Source organism: Trachinotus anak, unplaced genomic scaffold, assembly GCF_046630095.1.
Source record: "Trachinotus anak isolate AG129_WGS33_773 ecotype Australia unplaced genomic scaffold, CSIRO_AGI_Tana_v1 ptg000024l, whole genome shotgun sequence".
NCBI classification, from domain to species: Eukaryota; Metazoa; Chordata; class Actinopteri; order Carangiformes; family Carangidae; genus Trachinotus; species Trachinotus anak.
This window is the reverse complement of record NW_027273875.1, coordinates 42,199-61,408: the sequence shown is the minus strand read 5'-3', so window position 1 is coordinate 61,408 and position 19,210 is coordinate 42,199. Positions and strand designations below refer to the sequence as shown.

The 19,210-nt window shown below is 40.8% G+C and overlaps 1 protein-coding gene across 1 annotated transcript; it reads left to right on the top strand.

Annotated features, from left to right (window-relative positions):
• Positions 1–243: 243 nt before the first annotated feature.
• Positions 244–16,892, top strand: LOC139607596 (RING finger protein 145-like). The gene is made up of 12 exons (XM_071460589.1): positions 244–518; positions 3,706–3,957; positions 6,111–6,219; positions 7,633–7,724; positions 8,684–8,919; positions 9,084–9,259; positions 10,080–10,220; positions 10,332–10,514; positions 11,154–11,301; positions 11,570–11,692; positions 11,821–12,054; positions 12,186–16,892. The coding sequence occupies exons 2-12, from the start codon at positions 3,774–3,776 to the stop codon at positions 12,873–12,875; spliced, it is 2,316 nt and encodes a 771-aa protein (XP_071316690.1). The 5' UTR covers positions 244–518; positions 3,706–3,773; the 3' UTR covers positions 12,876–16,892.
• Positions 16,893–19,210: the final 2,318 nt, after the last annotated feature.

The following is a 19,210-nucleotide window of genomic DNA, read 5'->3' as shown; positions in this document are numbered from 1 at the left end:
ATTGTTGTGTGTTGCAATCGTTTATCTTTATTATGTATCCAGGACTCACTGGAAAGTAACAGTGATGCTGTGTTTATTATTCTGGTGAAATTATTATTATTATTACTGTTATTATTATTATTATTATTTGTATGTTGTTTAAACACAAATATACAAATTGATAGATTATTGTTTTCTTTCTACTTATGAACTGATACATCAGTGTAAACAATCTAGAAATATATTATAATATAACATATTATATTATCGGTATAACAAGTGTGGGGCCAAAAGGACGTTATTGATAAGATTTACAATTTTAATGGGACAGGCTATATTGCGCATGCTCAGTACGTCCTTCTTGGTACTTTGGATAATGGCTGCTAGGTGAGATGAGCGGATGGGCCGCATCCTTTGAGTGTGAGGCGCTTCCATCGAAAGGACCGTTAACTCGGGCGGTGCCGAGTTAAAATGGTCGATATCCGACCCGAAAAGCATCCCGAAACCGTTGTACATATTTCGAACATCGTCCTTCAAATGTAAGTTCTCTTTTTTCTTGTAAATCTTGGCCATGCGCCATAGTCTGCCTGTTAGCCAGCCTACAGTTAGACTTAGTGACTAGCAGGGGAACAGTTTGTGCTAATCTTCAAAGCTATCTTTAACCGTCGTGTTGCTTCGTTATGTGAATGATTGTGGTCGCGTCTAAAGTTACAACACTAGGACCGAGCTAACTGTTGGGGTATGTTTTATTTTCCGGTGGGTTGAAGTGAGCTCGGTTGTTGACAGTAGCTAAGTGACAGCGATGCTAGTTGACTACGTTAGCTTGAATTGTTGGCACTATGCCTGCTGCCTGCTCGTTGCAGCTCATCATATCTACACAACACCAACATTGTTACGACTATATTTCCTACTCTCCCAGAAAATACGAAGCCACTCATACGCTTTGCTTGTCCGATATTACTCTGCTACATTCAGACCAGTCCGGTTAGCAAAGTATTGCAGCGTTTTGCGGCGAAGCTAAGAGATCTTTTTCCTCTGTCGAGACAGAGGGGTTACTAGAGTTCATGGCGTACCACAATCGATGCAGCAGTCACTCATCCGTAACGTTTGTAGTGCCGGTATATCAGTTAAGCGAGTAATGGTATAAATACACCCGTTTAGACTAAGTACAACTACACCATACCCTGTAGCTGTTAATGGATTAAGAGAGATAAAAATACAGTGGTAGACGGCTGCGTTATATAAGCTCGGATTCTGCGAAGTGATCTCACTCTGGCCAGTGATAGTCGTGATGAATTCACAGTTATGTAAGTTATCAGGATCCTGTCCCGGGGTACAGGGATATTAATGGACGGGAACTCTGCTATTGGTAGCTTTGAAGAGGTCCCGGGTGTTGTAAACATATTGGAAACTTGTCTTGTAAGTGCCACATGAGGAGTTTGAGGTTGAATGATCAAACTGGGGTTTTCGACCAGTTTCTTTAGAAAATAGCGTCCCGACTGAGATTTCCTTTAAAATGTGCATCAAAGTGGGCTCTCAAGTGAGATGGTCGTTTAGCGCCTAAAATTCAGGGTTGTAAACAAAGAATTTCCTTAAAGACTGCAGGAGCTGTGTTTTTGGAGTCAGTTCACTTTTTGTTACTGTAAATTTACTGAAGCTCCTTTTCTGCTGCAGGAGAGCAAGGTCAACGTTGATTGGTTTATTTGAATTCTTTAGAATCAAACTGTTCTACTGATTAATCATTTATGATACATGAGATGATGGTCTTTAATTTAATGGGCTTTTGTTTGTTTGTTTGTTTGTTTTTGGAGAATTTTGTGTCGCAGCTGCTACTGAATTAGGATTCAGAAATGGAAAGGAAATAATACAGAACTGCAACCCCTAAACTACTGTGCAGTACCAATAATATTGGTGATGACAACAACACAATAGCGAGATTGTAAAAGTGGGAATTGACAGGTTTTATGTTACACTGGTAGATCACAGATTCTGTGGAATACAATATAATATGTGGAACATTATTATCCATGACTCATGCATAGTCACATAGATGTAAGTGGACAGGTAAACATGGGTCAAAATAAATATTTGCTCTTTGAGCACATGAGGTTATAAACAATGTTGTGGTGTGTTGTCAGCGTATACTGGAGAGGCTGAGATGACAGAAATGTTAGCTATCAGAGATTTTGACACTATTTACTGAGGTATAAATCTCTTCAATATCTTTGACAGTGTTAGGCCATTGTAGCTGGGCAATACTGCAAATCAATGAGCTGGACAGCTTTATGAAAGTATTGGGTTTAAGATTTTTGCATCAATGTGATGAAGTGCCTCAGTAAAGACTTTTTAAGATGGTTAATCCATGGACATTGCAACATAGTATTTTCGCAGTTGCCTTTGCAGTGCTCATGTTAAATTTGGTGCAGCTGGTAAGTGTGTGAAAGCAAACGGAAAGGTCTGGATTCATTTCCATATAATCAAGTCTAGAGTGATTATTAACTGATATATTTGACTATGCAAATCATAGTACTGGGTGAAACAGTTTTTCATTTAACCACTTCTCGTCCCAGCAAACCTTTGGCGTGTACTATACTATACATAATCTCACTCTTGGAACTGATATTCCTGTGGAGCAGTTGCATCCTTTTCCAAACTAGCTGTTTTCCCAGGATCGTGTTTCCTGCATTCCTGTCTGAGCAGCAGAGAAGTACATGATACACAGGCAGCAAACAAAATGAGTTATATTTGGCAGTAGTGTTTAGTTTTGTTAACTCACCAATCAGGCTGATCCACCCTGCACACACAGAAACATTCGCTGTGTGAATTTGTTGCAGGTATTCATTTCAACAGCTTAGGTTTCAGTACCAAGTTGTAGCACTAAGTCCAAAATGAGCAGTGTTCACTTTTGTGATTAGAAATCGGATATCTGACAGTGAGTGCAATTGGTTTCAGTGGATTAGGCAAGAAAATGCTGAGTTTACCCCAGTGTGTAGCTTAGTATACATTAGCCTAAGGCTTTAACTGTCACCAGTAACATCATGTCTAAACATATTTATGCGTCACATTAAAAGTGTAGCAGTACCTCTTGTTCTTCTATAAACTAGTGTTTGCCGGCAGTAATTTTATGGCTGACTGTTCATTATTTAAAAAAAGGTCTTTCTCAAAGTGTTTCGACAAGTATTTTCTGTTGTTTTGTTAATATAAATGGTGGAATATTAGTTTTATAGCCTTCAAACCAGGTGAAACAGTCTGAGGAGTTTGACTCACATGCAACCTTAACCCATGAGGAGAAGTCATAGCTAGTTTTCAATGACTCTGCAAGTAGAAGATGTACATGTTTGTTTAGCTTCAGCCTGAAATATGAATGGCCTCATTAAATATTATGCTCTTTGTTAAAAGGGTGGGAATTTAACACTACCCATCTGCCAAACAGGGAATCATTTGCTGTTGGCAGGTAGTGAAGCTGTACTTGGGAAAATAAACTATTTGGGGTCATAGAATAGTTAACAGTTCATGTGTTTTATATGCACGTCTCACTGCATTTACAAGCAGTTTTGCTGACTGTAATTATGCTTCACATGAAATTATTTGTTTTGTCTTGCCTGCTTTCCTCTATACTTCCTCTGTCTCTCTCTGCCTTTCTGTGACCTCCCTTGATAGAGAACTGCATCCCTACTTCTTTGCATTATATTAAATCTTTTCTGTGCTGTCTCTCTTTCTCCGCAGTGCACCCACTGTAAACATCCCGTCTTAGTGGCCAGTTCTGCCTGCCGATCAGAGGTTAAGCTGAGGCCATGGCAGTGAAGGACCGTGTTGAGGCGGTACTCAATGTGGGTCTGCGTGTTCCCAGCATCATGCTGCTGGATGTCCTCTACCGCTGGGATGTCAGCTCCTTCTTCCAGAAGATCCAGCGCTCCAGCCTTTCCAACAATCCCCTGTTCCAGTACAAATACCTGGCGCTCTACCTGCATTACGTAGGTTAGTGTTGCTGTCTCACAAACACACACACAAACACACAGGCTGTTCCAATACATATACAACCCTCCTGTATTACCACTTAGATAATTAGCACAAAACAATCACACTATACAAATACTTTGCTCTGTCCACACTGCATAGCATTTAAGACATTTGATAACGTAACACATGTATAAAGAGTTGTAGCCATTGATATATCAGTGTTATCGCTTTAAGTTATCATGACCCGCAGTAGGTGTTTGTTTGCACAGTTTAATGGAGTTATCAGCTAAAGTGGCTTCTGTTCTGCTGGCTTTATCAGTAGGTCGAGTTCCAACAGTCATGGTTTTACCTCTCTTGGTTGTATTTGCATGATTTCTTTTTTCAGTCAGCAATGTCAGCCCTTTGAACCCAGCCTGGTCAGTTTCATGTTCGCACATGGTTGTAGGCTGTAAGCCACGAGGCTGTGCATTGAAGTGATTTCAGGAGAGATTGTTTGTGTTGATTGACAACAAGTGGAGTGTGAGTACTTATCTGATTTACCTTGTAGTAAAATAAAAAATGGATGCATGGCTGCAGCCTCAAAACCTGTTTTCCTCCTCCAGCTGTGTGGTTCATGCCCCAGCTCTCAACTGTTATCCTCCTTTTTCTCAGTTTTCAGGTTGGCCAGTTAGTTGGCCATGAGTGGGGGAGAGTCACAGTGCTGTAGTATGTTAGAGAGTGCAGGTTCATGCTGTCACCCCCAGATACCTGAGAATTGCTAGTGCAGCGACAAGGGCATTATCCGCACTGGCTTTCCACATACCTACACTAACAGTTGTTTGCCAGGGCATCCCCTCACAACTGTCTGGATTTGTACTCTGGGAATTTGAACAGTGTCTGTGATAGTGAGAATACTGTTTACTTAGATTTTAAATTAAATTGATAAAATTTCTAAAATGATAATATACCTAAAAATAGTAGAAATCTGATTTTTGGACCACCACCACAATTTTTCCTTGTGCCAAAAATGCAATTATCTATTAGGCTTGGGCCAATATTTTATAATAATTTTTTTTTTTGCAGTTTTACACATGCTGCCCCGCTCCAACCCTTTCACTGCTTTGCTTACTGTATATTGTACCTTTGCATACCTTGGGATATTACCCAAGCCTATCATCCAACAAATAAACATAAATCCATAACTGACTGATAACAGACATAACAGACAGTCAGACAGACAAGCTGGCAAAAACCTCAGTAGTGAAGGTAGTGAAGTGACGAACTCTACAACATTTCCCAAGTGAAATTTGGCATTAAAAACTCTGTGTCCTGGAATTGCACTATGACTGGGTGGTTGCCAGTTTTATGATAAGTCATTTCCACTTAAATGTCGATGAGAGAATATGTTTACAAGTCTCTCTCAGCTGTTATTAACTATATGATCCAAGCAATGACATGTAATTTTAACAGGTGTTCCTCATTAACTAAAGGACAGCAACCTTTTTTTTAAGACAGACTACCATCACAGAACACATTACTTGCAATAAATCCTTGAGTCAGATTGCCACAAAGCCAATCATGGAAACTTAAAACAAGGTCTGTGCAGCACAGGGAGCCGGTCAGGTGTATTTCCAGTGACACAGCAGCACTGAAAGACAGAAACCTTGATGTGATAGTGAAGTTGACAGAACAAAGTCTGACGTTCATACTGTGAGCTAGCTGAAAGAAAACCGACAAGGATAGTGTTGTGTTTTCTGCGTGTGTTTTTTATATGGCTGTGTGTGTGCATTTGCACTGTCGGACTTGGCTGCAGTTGGTTAATGAGCCAGTAGGCTTGGTATGTGCTGATGTGTGCTGTGGGTGGACAGACTGAAAGAAGGGAGAGAGAGGCAGTAAAACCAATGTAACTGTTGCTATGCACTGAGGAGGTTTTCGGACATGGTTTTAGGTAGTAGACTGTGGTACGATAAGCCTATTGGCAGCAGGGACTGTTTGACTGTCAAAAATAGCTTCCTGCAATTACATAAGAAACATCTGTCACACATGTGCACAATTCAGTATATCACTTTTGAGATTGAAAGGAGGATACGGTCTGCAAAACAGGAGGCATAAGAGATGCTTTCATATTTTCACGCTTACTGTATATTGATTGTATGTGACTGTGTGTGTCTGTATGTGTTACTGCTTTGCAGGTTACATCCTGAGCTTGGTGCTCTTGACTCTGCCTCGTCAGCACCTGGTTAAACTCTACCTGTACGTCCTCACGGCCCTGCTGCTGTTTGCTGGTCACCAAGTCTCAAGGTAAACACACAGACGAGGGATGCAGGATATATCAGAAGCCAATATATTGTTGGTTGATGCGTGGGAAAATTTAATTGTTGTTATTGCTCTGATAATGGAATTTCAGCTGATAGTTACATCCAATAATGCAGAGCATGCTTTGGGCAAAGGATGCCAAGTAAAACCCAGTTTTGAGTGGGGATTTTTGCCTCTCTCTCTTTCTCTTTCTCTCTCCCCTTTCTCTTCTCTCCTCTGCTGTGTCAGTGTTTGTTTGCATGAGGGCGGGGTCGATCTCCCCACACCCTCAGAGCGGACAGCAGGGTAAATTCAGAGGAGAGATGTCACAGTGGAGCAGGGTATCTGCAGTTCTTGAAAAGAATATTCTCTTTAGTGTGTCATAAACAATAATGTTTGGCTGTCTGAACATGTTATACACCTATAAACTGAAACAGGGATTGTTGTGACATTGGATTGTGTGGACAGGGGGCTGTTTAATCCTAAACAGACTTATAGCAAACAGTCATTACTGCTAGCTGCAGTAGTTGGGAAGAGTGTCAATTTTAGCAACAACTTAAAATGAACTTAAATTAATTTCTTATTCGTCATAGCTTTAATCCATAGCTTTTCTGCTGCATGTCCAGAGCCAGGTTGCATTAATTTAATTCATTATATTGTTAGGAATTATTGTTATACTGCTGGAAGGTATTGAAAGTGGAAATGTGATTATGATAATAAATAATGCTAGGCCATATCATCCTGCTGGTTTTCCATCATAATTTAATATTTTTGTGAAACAGGTGTTAAATTACGTAGGGGGCTTAAGTGGTATTAAAAAAAGTCTTTAAAAGTCTATAATTAAACCTGATGATCTCAGCAGAAACCCTGCAGAGAGAGGGAAAAGGAAATGGACTGTAACTCAAGTCGACAGTGATTGTAAGCCATACGTGCGACAAAATTGATGAGTAAGCAATTTATGAAAACACCTGGTGAACAAGCAGAACATGATCTTGCAGAAATGCAATGTATTCATCTTCTCTCCCCTCAGTCAACGCGCCACCACTTCCTAATCCACAGCTGGTATGTTTTAAAGGGGCATACGGAGCTTGTTATTCTAATAGCAAATTTTGTCCAATGAAAACTAATTGTATGTAACGACTGAGTCTAATTTGTTATGTGTCTGAAAACCTGTTGAATTTTTCTAAACTTGGAGGCTGAGACGGACCTTTTTTATTCCAGGGATGGTGAAGGCTCTAAATATTGATGATGTATTAGAAAAATAAACCTGATAATCTAAAAAGTTATGGGCATAACTGATAATGAAACCTGCTATCCATATTTCCAAATCAACTGTACAGTATAATGAACTTTACTTTTTTCAGTGAGTCACAATATATTTTTTTCTGTAAATTGAACTTTTTGACCTTTCTTTGTCAGGGATTATGTCCGCAGTGAACTTGAGTCTGGCTACGAAGGACCTGTCTACCTGGAACCCCTCTCCATGAACAGATTCACCACTGCACTCATAGGTATAACATTACACATGAATGCATGAAGACACACATGGACAATATATATGATGAGGCGTGAATGCATCGTGCACAAACCCAGACATAGCCAGGAGGATGCACTTCAGTAGTTCCTTTATGAGCTTATGGGTTACTCTTGCTCTGTTTCAATTTGATCTCTCTTCTTCTTCTCTCCTTACTGTTTGCACATGCATCTGGAAAGTGAAGAAAAGCATGGAAAATGAATTGCATAGATCTTTTACTTGCAGTACTGCAATATAATGAGCAGAGGTACTAAACGTCAACTCAATTTCCTGTGACAGTGAGAATCCGCTATCCTCCTTAAGGAAAGGACTGAACTCTTATCTTGCAACGGTGTAACTTGTCTGTACCTCAGTCTTTCTGGTGAAGGGGTCGTCAGTCACCATCTGAAGGGGTTTTCTAGAGATTGTTTGAAATTGTTTGTCAGTATTAAAAAAAGTCCCTTTAAGGTCACATCCCCTGACCACTTTTAGCATAAAATCTACTGAAGACCAACTACTATTCACAGTACTGTGAAAGCTGGTCTATTTTGAAATGGAAATTGTTGCTATGTTTCTGGATCTATAGGACCTCGGTTCATCTTGCTACACAGTAGTGACAGAGTCTCCTATGCTATAAATAGACCATACTGAGTGCTGATTTTGCTGCACAGTGAAAGCCTGAGAAAGCCAAAATAACATGGTTACAGTGACAAAGATTTACTACCGTAGAGAGAGGGGGAGATTAAAGCTACTAAATACACAAGTGACCTCATATTTTGTCACCACTTTGGGAAAGATATAAATATTCTCACAGGAAGTCCTTTCATGTGGGCTCTTAATTACACAAAGATCACAAACAATACTTCAGCAAAAGTAGTTCCAAAATCATGTCGCTAACGGTGTGTATTCATGCATATGCTGTGTTTTGTCTATGTGTGTACGTGCATCCTCTTTCAGGTCAGTTGGTGGTGTGTACGCTGTGTTCCTGTGTGATGCAGACCAAGAGGATTTGGCTTTTCTCTGCTCACCTTCTCCCTTTGGTGGCCAGACTGTGTCTGGTTCCACTGGAGACCATTGTCTTCATCAATAAGTTCTCCATGATCTTCACTGGCCTGGAGGTCATTTACTTCCTCGCTTCTAACTTACTGGTACCATATAACCTGGCTAAGACGGCCTACAGGGAGCTGGCTCAGGTAATAAACTATTAATGTGGTCTAATGTTGTAAGCTTTTTCAGTTTTTATTACAAGGTTTCAGCTATAGTAGTCCTGAGAGATTTCCTTATATGTAATATTTATGGTGTTCTGTCTTTGTCCCAATTACCTCCATCTCTCCTCTTTTCTATATCTGTCTTGCAGGTGGTGGAGGTGTATGGGCTGTTAGCTTTGGGTATGTCTCTGTGGAACCAACTGGTCCTTCCTGTTCTCTTCATGTGTTTCTGGCTGCTGCTGTTTGCTCTGCAGATCTACTCCTACTTCAGCACCAGAGACCAGCCTACCTCAAGGGAGAGGCTTCTTTTCCTCTTTCTTACCAGGTGAGACCATAGCACCATTGGCTAGAGGGACGTCATAGGTTGTGCATCACAGACTCTTTAGAATGTTTGCTATATGATAAATATTACACTATATATTTTGCATGATGTGCCCTGTTCAAAATATAAGCACTTAGCTACCATATATGAAATATGCTAAGTGCAACTAAACTCAGATATTGGAAAAATTGAATTTACCATACAATTTGAGAAATGTATGGTACAAAACATAGCTAAAGTTGTTCTACAAATTTTATTGAGAACAGGCACTAGTTTATGAGATATTTTGTCATGAATCAGAGCGTTAGTCAAAGGGTAATATTTACCTGATAATGACACTAGAACAGAAGTAACCATGTATATTCAGAGTTAATTTTGTGCAATAATTGAAATACCTTGTCTTGGACCAAACTGACTGACATCACCGTCCCACAGCTATAGCTGGAGCCACTGGATTCCTACAGATAGAGGAATCTCTGCAGATAGAGTGATAATGTTTAAGCTCATGGCAGTACTACCTTTAATGAACCATTAACAATTTACTACTAATATGTAGGCTTCTACATTAAACCTCTCTCAGCCTATAGGAACCAGACCAGTATATCATAGGATTTTCTGAATTTACCTTGAGCAAATAATCATATATTTTCCAATCTAGTTCATAAGCTTGACGTCACATTGTAAAAGTCTTACCATCCAGCAAAAGCTCCACACAACCCAGAGGAAATGATTCTCCTGTTTATTGCTCAACAAAGTTATCTACAAGCTTCGCCTTCTCCTTTCTCCTCCTCTCACATGCTCTCTCCTCCCTCCCCGTCCTCAGTATTGCAGAATGCTGCAGCACACCGTACTCCCTGCTGGGTCTGGTTTTTACCGTCTCCTTCATCGCTCTGGGGGTCCTCACACTCTGCAAATTCTACCTGCAAGGCTACAGGGCCTTTATGAATGATAACACCATGCACAGGTCAGTCAGTGTGTATGTCTGTATGTGCATGTGTGTCTGTTGCTATGTGTTGTTGGTCTGTATCTCTACTTTTAATCACTTCTGCGGGTTGTTTTTTGTCTGTCTGTGCAGAGGGATGACAGAAGGCATCACCCTGCTGATCCTTGCTGTCCAGACTGGCCTCATTGAGCTGCAGGTCATCCACCGAGCCTTCCTCCTCTCCATCATCCTCTTCATTGTTGTTGCTTCCATCCTGCAGTCCATGCTGGAGATAGCAGACCCCATAGTTCTGGCTCTGGGAGCATCCAGAGACAAGTAAGATAAATTATTTACTCTAAGTCTTGTTTTAATATGTTTTTTTTTTTTTTTTTAACTTGTATCATTTTTTTTCTTTACCTTTTTTATTTTATATTTCAGAGTCTCAAAGTGCCATATCTCTATCAAAAATAAATAAAGTCTGTTAAACGCCAACTGCTAATTAACAAAATCAAAAAGTGGCAAGTCAGTAAAATGTTAATTTTGAACTTTGTGCGAGAGAACTGTTGCTCTATGGGCAAAGGCATGTTGAGAAAGTTTTGGAATGTTAAGTCCTTGAAAGCTTGTTCATTGTGCTGTCATAATATCTCAGACACAACTAACTGGATATGAACAGGAGTTGTTTAGCTCAGTGGGTAGAGCACCCGCCCCATTTGTTGAGGCTATAGTCCTCACTGCAGGCGGCCGCGGTTCGAATCCCACTCCGAGTGGCCCTATCCTCTCCTTTCTGTAAGTCGCTTTGGATAAAGTTTTGGCAAGAAAACTTTACATATATGATTACAATTAGCTCAAAGTAGCAAGCATGCAATCCTTTTGTAAAATAACAAAATATATAACTGAATGTGAGTAAGAGGAATGCGTTGGCACTGATAAAGCCGATCAGCTTCTCTTTTGCTCTCCTCCCTTTCTGTCCTGTAGGAGTTTGTGGAAGCACTTCCGAGCGGTGTCTCTGTGTCTGTTCCTGCTGATCTTTCCAGCCTACATGGCCTATATGATCTGTCAGTTCTTCCACATGGACTTCTGGCTTCTCATCATCATCTCTTCATCCATCCTCACCTCACTGCAGGTGACACACAAGCACATAGAAGCTCATGTACATATAAAGAGCATATACACAGCGCTGTTCTTTTTGTTTGAAATATTTTCATACAAAAAAAAAACATGAATGTAATTATACTAATTTTGCTCAGTTTGTAGACACATAAGAGAAATCCTGTTTTCAAAACCCATCTGTTGTATCCATTGTACCAAAACATGAAGCCTAAGCCTTTAACGTTTTGTGATTAATTATTGAACTGAATCACATGAAAACACTTTTCCCATGTCACCCCCAGGTTCTCGGCACTCTGCTGATCTACGTTCTCTTCATGGTGGAGGAGTTTCGTAAGGCTCCAGTAGAAAACATGGATGAAGTTATCTACTGTGTCAACGGGACATATCGGTTGCTGGAATTCCTGGTAAGTGTCCACACACAAAAACAATATACAGTGTTTGAAAGCGAGACGACAGACTGTGACAAAGGCAGCGTCACACAATATGGCATCAGTATCTCTGTCTCACTGTCACTGATTTCCTCCTCTGCCAGGTTGCAGTGTGTGTGGTGTGCTATGGCGTGTCAGAGACAGTGTTTGGGGAGTGGAGTGTGATGGGAAGCACCATCATCCTGGTTCACTCGTACTATAACGTCTGGCTCAGGGCCCAGCTGGGCTGGCAGAGCTTCCTGCTCAGGAGAGATGCTGTAAACAAGATCAAAAGCCTCCCCACAGCTAGCAACACACAGCTGGAACAGTACAACGACATCTGTGCCATCTGCTACCAGGTATGAGCTGAAAACCTAATTGCGGGATTCAAGTTAAAGCAAGACTAATGTAAAATTTTATTCAATACATGTCATTGACCAAAGTGGTTTTGAAATAAATTTTAAAAAATGTCTGTGCTAATTCCTTCCAGGACATGAACACAGCTGTGATCACTCCATGCAGTCATTTCTTCCACGCGGGCTGTCTGAAGAAATGGCTTTATGTCCAGGAGACATGTCCTCTTTGCCACTCGCAACTCAAGAGCCAATCACCAGCTGCTAGTGTCCCCAATGAAAACGCCCCTGCAGCCAATCAGAGCCCCGCTGGGCAGGAAGAAGCCACAGCCAACAAGAAGCAGAAAGATGGCGCTCTTCCAGATGACCGGAAGGAGGAGGGAACAGGACAGCAGGAACGAGAAAAAGGACCTGACGTGCCAGCTGGAGAAACTTCTTCCTCTTCCTCTTCCTCTTCCTCTGGTGTGCCCACAGCTCCCCAGCACCTTGTCAAGACTCCATCATCACCATCTTCTTCTTCCCGCCTCAAGACTGATTCTCTACAGAACCCGTCGCCCACAGATCCTCCCCCTTCGTCTTCCTCTTTTCCCTCTGATACATCGGACATACCCCCCTCTCCTCCATCTTTCTCTCACACCTCCACCCCTTGCATCTCTCACCTCTCGTCCTCACAGCGACAGGCCCAGGCAGAGATGACCCCTGCTGAACCTGAGCCTGACACAGCCTCCCCAATGGACAGCCAGGAACCATCGTGTGTTCTGTCATCACAGCCTGACCAGCCCACCTACCCTTCTGAGGGACAGTCTCCTCCTTCGCACAGCCTCTGAACCCCTCTGTAACACACAGAACATACATGCATGCACATATAAACACTCCATCTAAATACTCCAACTGCCTATATTCTAGCAGTTGGCTATCCCATCATGTGATAAATTCAACCCCTTCATATCCATTTTGAGAGAAGAAAATCCAGAACGCTCTCTCAGCAGATATTCATCACTTAGCGTTTAGAAAAATTACAGATGATTCCAACTTCACAATATGTTGCCACTTTTAGGCAAGTCTCTTGGAACAGTTGATCTAAACGTGTCTGAGTTTAACTCATGCCAGCAATGATTTCATCACAGTGGGCATAACTTTTTTCATGTCTTTTTTTTTTTTTTTTGGGAGGCGGGAGGAGTTCAAACTCAACACAAAAAGCAGTAATCTCATCTCAAAAATAAATGGGAGGTCTACATCATGTCCACAAAATGTGAAATCCTGAATGAAACTGAAGTATAACATCAGTCATTTTAGCTCTTTCCTCAATTTTTACATTGATATGAGACACACACATTGACGTTTCAAAAAAACAAAAACAAAAAAAAAAATCATGCTTTTGTTCTTCTCATTTCAGTCCCAGACTTTTCATGTGATGGTTGCTTCCACATCCTGCCTTTGTTTGTGCAGATTCACTCTCATCGCTGTAACATTTCATAGTGTTTGGGTTTTCGCTGTAGTCCTGTATGTGCCATGATCTCACGAGGAATGGGTCAGAGGTTTGGAGAGCCTTGATAGACTATCGATAACTGATGGTTGCATTTTAAACAATGACAAAGTCTTAACATTTCATAAAGTCTACAAATTTCTCCATCAGTTTTGATAAAGATTTTTGGTTTTCACTGTTGGATGACAGAAGTTATGTGTACTAATGAATACTAAATACTGAATGTTGTTTTCTTGAGGCCATCACATGACCTAAAGCCTGGTGCTAAGCAGAGGATACATGGTGGGGTCTAGTCAAGTGTTGCAGTGTGAACGAATCAGTGGGTTCACATGGAGTGACTCTAATTCATTTCATGTGTCAATCTTTCTCTATTATACTGCTTCAATATTTGAATCGAACTTGTTTGGCTGGTCCCAGCAAAAACAGTTGTACTCCTCATCGCCAAACTTTTGTATTATTGTTAAAGAGATGTTATTTTTAAGGTAATTTTTACATTACTGCTCTATTGGACAGCATACAGTGCAGATGGACTGAAAGCAGGGGAAGACAGAGGAGGTAGATAAAATGTAACCGAGGGCACAGTTTGTGTTCGAACCGGCAGCATTGTGAAAATGTGGAGTGCAACTTTGCCCACAGAGCCGGCAAGGAGCCCAAACTTTGTTGTCATTGGCTTTACTTCATTCATGGTACTCATCCGAGCTCATTCTCCCGCTGAACCAGTCCAGCCCAAGTTTGCCTTGGGTCCAGCAATTGTTGAGACTCTTTCATGGCAGGAGCCAATCACCCTCACTCCATCCAATCACATCCAAGCACCCTGCTGTGTTTTCTAAGACCATCATTATCCTGCTGCTCAGTCACTTCACTCCATGAAATGTTACTACCAGCAAATTGAGCCGTTTGACAGCTTTTTTTTTTTTTTTCCCCCACACATGCTAGCACGCACATGTGCGCACACACACACACACACAGGCACTCTCAGTCAGTGCTTAGCAAATGGGACAGGCGGAAAAGAGGTGTGTGTGTGTGTGTGTGTGTGTGTGTGTGTGTGTGTGTGTGTGTGTGTGTGTTGAAAAGTCTGAGTGTTTAATTGAAAGACTAAAACTTGAGAATGCTGAGTCCTGATGCACGCTTATATGTAGAGCTTGCACGCTGCCACTGTTACCATAGCATTTATTTGTTTGTCCCCGATGTGCTCTAACCTTGCTACCAATGTTTTTCTGCCATTTCTTTTTTTGTTTTTTTTGTTTTGTTTTGTTTTTTTCAGAGTTGCATTTGCACTAATGTCATTTATACTAGCAATGCTCCAAAGCTGTTCTGTGGCTGTCAGCAACCAAATACCCTCTGATGTGTTTGTGGTACAAGGAAACAGCCCAATCTGTTTGTGTGTAATGTATATAAATGTTGCTCTGTGTGGCATATATATTAAACCAGAGGAGTGTTGATATATAAACAAGATCAGGGCTTGAGTTGCCCAAAAGCTTCCCAGCGGTTCAGTGTTCTTTGTTCCTTTACTTGCCTGTGAACAAAGACAGACTTCTGGGTACGAAGCTTTCGGGAAACCAAGCCTTCTGATCTGTGAGACCAGCCAGTGTTGGTGCCTCCCCAGTCTGTATGACGTGTCCTCAAGCTGGTGTGATCACTCCGGTGCCCTCTACTGTTAGGAGTGGGATCAGCATGGCGCAGACGGACAGGAGACGCACTAGTTAACTCTCAACAGTATTATGTAATACCACTATTACTAAAGGTCTTATTACTATGAATGACTTTATTCTTGACATTTGAAAGCATTGGCTGCAGGGCTGAGAATGAATACATGATCAATGTAGGATCAAACCTGGCCAACGCTGTTAAACTGTTTGTGTTTTTTCTTTTGTTTGTTTGTTTGTTTGTTTTTTAAGAGATGAAATGTAGAGTTTGATGTATTTTGCACATGTTCCTCTGAAAGGTGAACATAAGGACTTACTGTATTGAACGACTTCTCATTTTTTCATTTTTTTATTATTGGCTCCATTCCTTAGACTTTTGACTTAAAACACAGCACTTGAAATGGTTACAAAGACTTAAATATTTTTCATTCACATTTGGTTTTCATAGTGAAGCATTTGAATCGTGTCTTGCAGATGTCACCTGCAGGACAAAATGTCAAATGCTACTTACGCTGATAACTGTCATTGGCAACTGTATGTGGATTTGCATTGCAGTAGTAAGCGATAAATAAGTGGCTGGGAAGCCTGTCAGCTGTCGATTCCACATGTATTTGCTGAGTTTATACTCCATGTTGGAGACACTGCAGTCGTTGCAGTCTCTCTCCAGGCTCTGAACTGTGAAATACTGTCTGGGACAGTTTTACCGTGGATGTTTTAAGATAATCTAAACTCTGTATCTAATATTTGATTCTATAACTTAATCTTATGGACAGTCAGTATTTTATTTTGAATCTTGAAATGCATTATTTGCATTCCAGTGCATCTCTGAGATTTCAGCTGTGGGACTGTTAACATGTAAAATGCATCAGTGACTGTTTGGGCTGTGAGCTTAAGTGCCAGACAAATGCATCAAGCCTTCACAGCTGCTCCTCACACTGAGCAACATCAGTTTTACATTCCTCCCCTTCCACCCTGTCCACAGCTTTAGTTTGTGTTAAGATTAAAAATGGGACATTCCACATCAAACCCTGAACTGTACATGTGAGTTAAAATGATTTTTTGTTCTTATTGAATTACAGGTAGAATGATACTTCAAAAACAAGCCAGTGTGTCCTCAGTATCCTAATATTTGTTATACTGAAATGTTCATTTTACCATTCCAGAGTAACCAGGAGAGAGATGAATACATATGATCAGCGTGATAGCTAAAATCCCTGAAGTCAATCTTGCAACTGAGATCCAGATGTTTCTGAGACTCAATTTACCACAGTGCTTTGCAAAAATCATTACTCTATTACGGTGGACATGTAAGCAAATATGATAATGGAATCTATAGCTGCCATGTAGCACTCTGACCACATTTATTTTCTGATGCATTTTGGAAAAAAAAACAAAACAGTTAGCACTGCTCTCCAATACTGTTGCCTCTGACTGACAGATGTGTTGAGATTTACCTCAAAAAAAAAAAAAAACCCTGATGGAGTTGAGGGCTGCCCATACCAAGACTCCCTACAGAATTCAGTTTCTGTTTGTTGTTTTGTCTGATTAGTTTTTCCACACACAGATCTAGGACCTTGCTCTGTAAAACCTGACTGAATGCCGGTTGTATTCTGTTAAACTGCTCCATGGTTGGTTTTGGATTCTATGCCTGGCATTGCCTTGGTTATTTTACAAAAATTGAATGTCAGAAATAAAATGGACCATCCACTCTAGAGCCTGTATTTCTTTGATTATGATTCTTTAATTGACAATATATTAAGTAATAGTGCAATTCATGTGAACTGGTAATCTGTATTATTATTATTATTATTTGTAGTAGCAGTAGTAGTATGCCTAGTATTTGAATTTAGACTTGTAAATTAATATAATTACAGTAACAGATGCCATATATGATAAATGTATACGGATAGTACCGTTGATGATGGGGCAGGTGCATGAGTGCAGGTGTAGTTGCGCCGGTCAGACACACGATGGCGCTGCTGTGTTGTTTTTAAGACGGAGCTGGAGCCGAGCAAGGAGACGACCCACCGCTGGGGAGAGAAACACGCACCGTGGACTATTTCTGTCACAGTACCGCAGGGAGTCGGTGCGCAAAACAGTGAGTTGTGTTGGGATTGTGTCGGACGTGATGTTGTGTTTCTCTTTAATCTGCCATGTTGTTCCTGTTCTGCAAAGGGCTCCTGTTGCAGCATTATTAGGTTCTTTAATAATGTTTCAGCTGCTTATTCTTAGGGTTTTGGAAATGTCATTTTAATATTCGTTTGGTTTCAATTTCCCCTATGTGATGCTCAGTTGAACTTTAAAGTTGTCTTTTTTTATATTTAATGCATTGTCTCCTTTATAACACTATTAAAGGGTTGTAGCTATTTTATAATAATTCCATAGGAACTGAGAATTATCTGAGCTGCTGCTCAATGCTGAGTTTGACCAAATTAAATAAACTCACATATGGATCATATCCCATCCTCACAGTTTTAGCGGATAGATTGGATGATTTGAGTCATTCTAAAATTCTAGGCTTTTATTTTTATTTTTATATAATGACCTGACACCATTAGCTTTCATTTCCTTAAATGAAGTTAGATTGAATTAAATTATAAGCCATACATTTTCGTTGAAGTCGAGATGCAGAGATGAGACTTTTCCCTAACAGCCACACACTTTTAGCCCACTCCAATCGATCCAAGCTCCTCCATTCACATGTGGACCGTTTCTTCCCTCAGCTGTGAACTCGCTTAAATCCTATAAGGGCTGATCCGCCACTGTCTCCCTCTCTCTCTCTCTCTCTCTCTCTCTCTCCTTCTATAAGCAGGAAACTGGAGCATAAAAGACTCTTATTCTCCATAATCAAGGTCAAGAGCGTTTTTCAATAACCTCTGGGAATTAAAGCCTGGAACGGCGCCAGTTCGCCCTGCCAGTCATCTCCACAGCCGAGCTGAATAATACAAAAGTTGTTGACCTTTTGCACCTCGGCGGATCAATACGTTGTCGCGTTATTTTTTATTTATTTATTTATTTACTTCAGAAAAAAAAAAAAAATGAGTTCAGGGAATTATCTGTTAATATTTGTGTTTTGTTTGGATCCCCTCTCGGCGCTGTGATGAATAGTTTGAAATAACAGATGGTGCTGGAGGCTGAGACAAAGCAGCGAAATCTGGTAGCAATTATCCTCAATTATGTTCATTGTTATTTTGAGCTAATTATTGTTATTGTCACTTTAGTTTGTGTGTCTTGCGGCGCTGTAGCCTGCAATAATGGAGCCTACGGAAGACAATGGGGAGCAGGGACATGTGACGGTGAAATATGGCTTTTTTTTTTTTTAATTGAGCTCAACCAGCCGCTCTAAATAAAACTTAGATAAAAATGTACAGGCTGAGGTTTTCAGATCAGATGCACCAAGTGTCTGTGGATGAAATAATCTAATGGGCCTGGCAGACTGAATGATGGCTACACTATTGTTTTCCACAGTGAACTCATCACTGTGCGGCGCAGAGACCAAGAGGTGAAAGGGTCTATGGGGTAGAAATGGAGAGATTTATTTTAGGAATAAAAATTAGAAATAGGAAAATAATATTTCCATGCATTATCTTAAAGGTTTAAACACTCAAAGTGTTTTTTTTTTTTTTTTTCCTCCTTGTTTAATATTTCCATGATGCTATTTGTGGTAATTAAAGGCAGAAATGATGAAGTCCTGCAGCAGAGACATGTCCACCTTCCTCAGGTGCCGCTGAGCTATTTCTGCAGTGACTCCAGGGGAATGAGCGTCAGTCCGCAGCCGGTTCTGCTCAGAGAGAAACTTTCCCGGTCCATTTCAGCTGCTGCTGCTGTTGTTGTGCGCACAAGAGTTTATCACATTTACATAAAGAAGCGTTTTACCCCCGGGGTATTATTTTTTTTTAATAAGATCAGAGCGGTTACTGGGACAGGACAGCGGAGGACAGAGGGGCACAGAGCGGAGGAGAGGGGCTCTGCGGGGCGGACCAGGCTGCACTCTCCTCTTTGTTTGGGGGCGTCTCCTCTCTCACTCGCT

What these genes read in the sequence shown, in the direction of transcription:
- LOC139607596 (XM_071460589.1), top strand. Translation starts at nt 3,774, where the DNA reads ATGGCAGTGAAGGACCGTGTTGAGGCGGTACTCAATGTGGGTCTGCGT. An exon ending in CTTTTCCTCTTTCTTACCAG is followed by an intron (nt 9,260 to 10,079) that starts GTGAGACCATAG and finishes CCCCGTCCTCAG; the next exon opens with TATTGCAGAATGCTGCAGCA. An exon ending in ATCGGTTGCTGGAATTCCTG is followed by an intron (nt 11,693 to 11,820) that starts GTAAGTGTCCAC and finishes CTCCTCTGCCAG; the next exon opens with GTTGCAGTGTGTGTGGTGTG.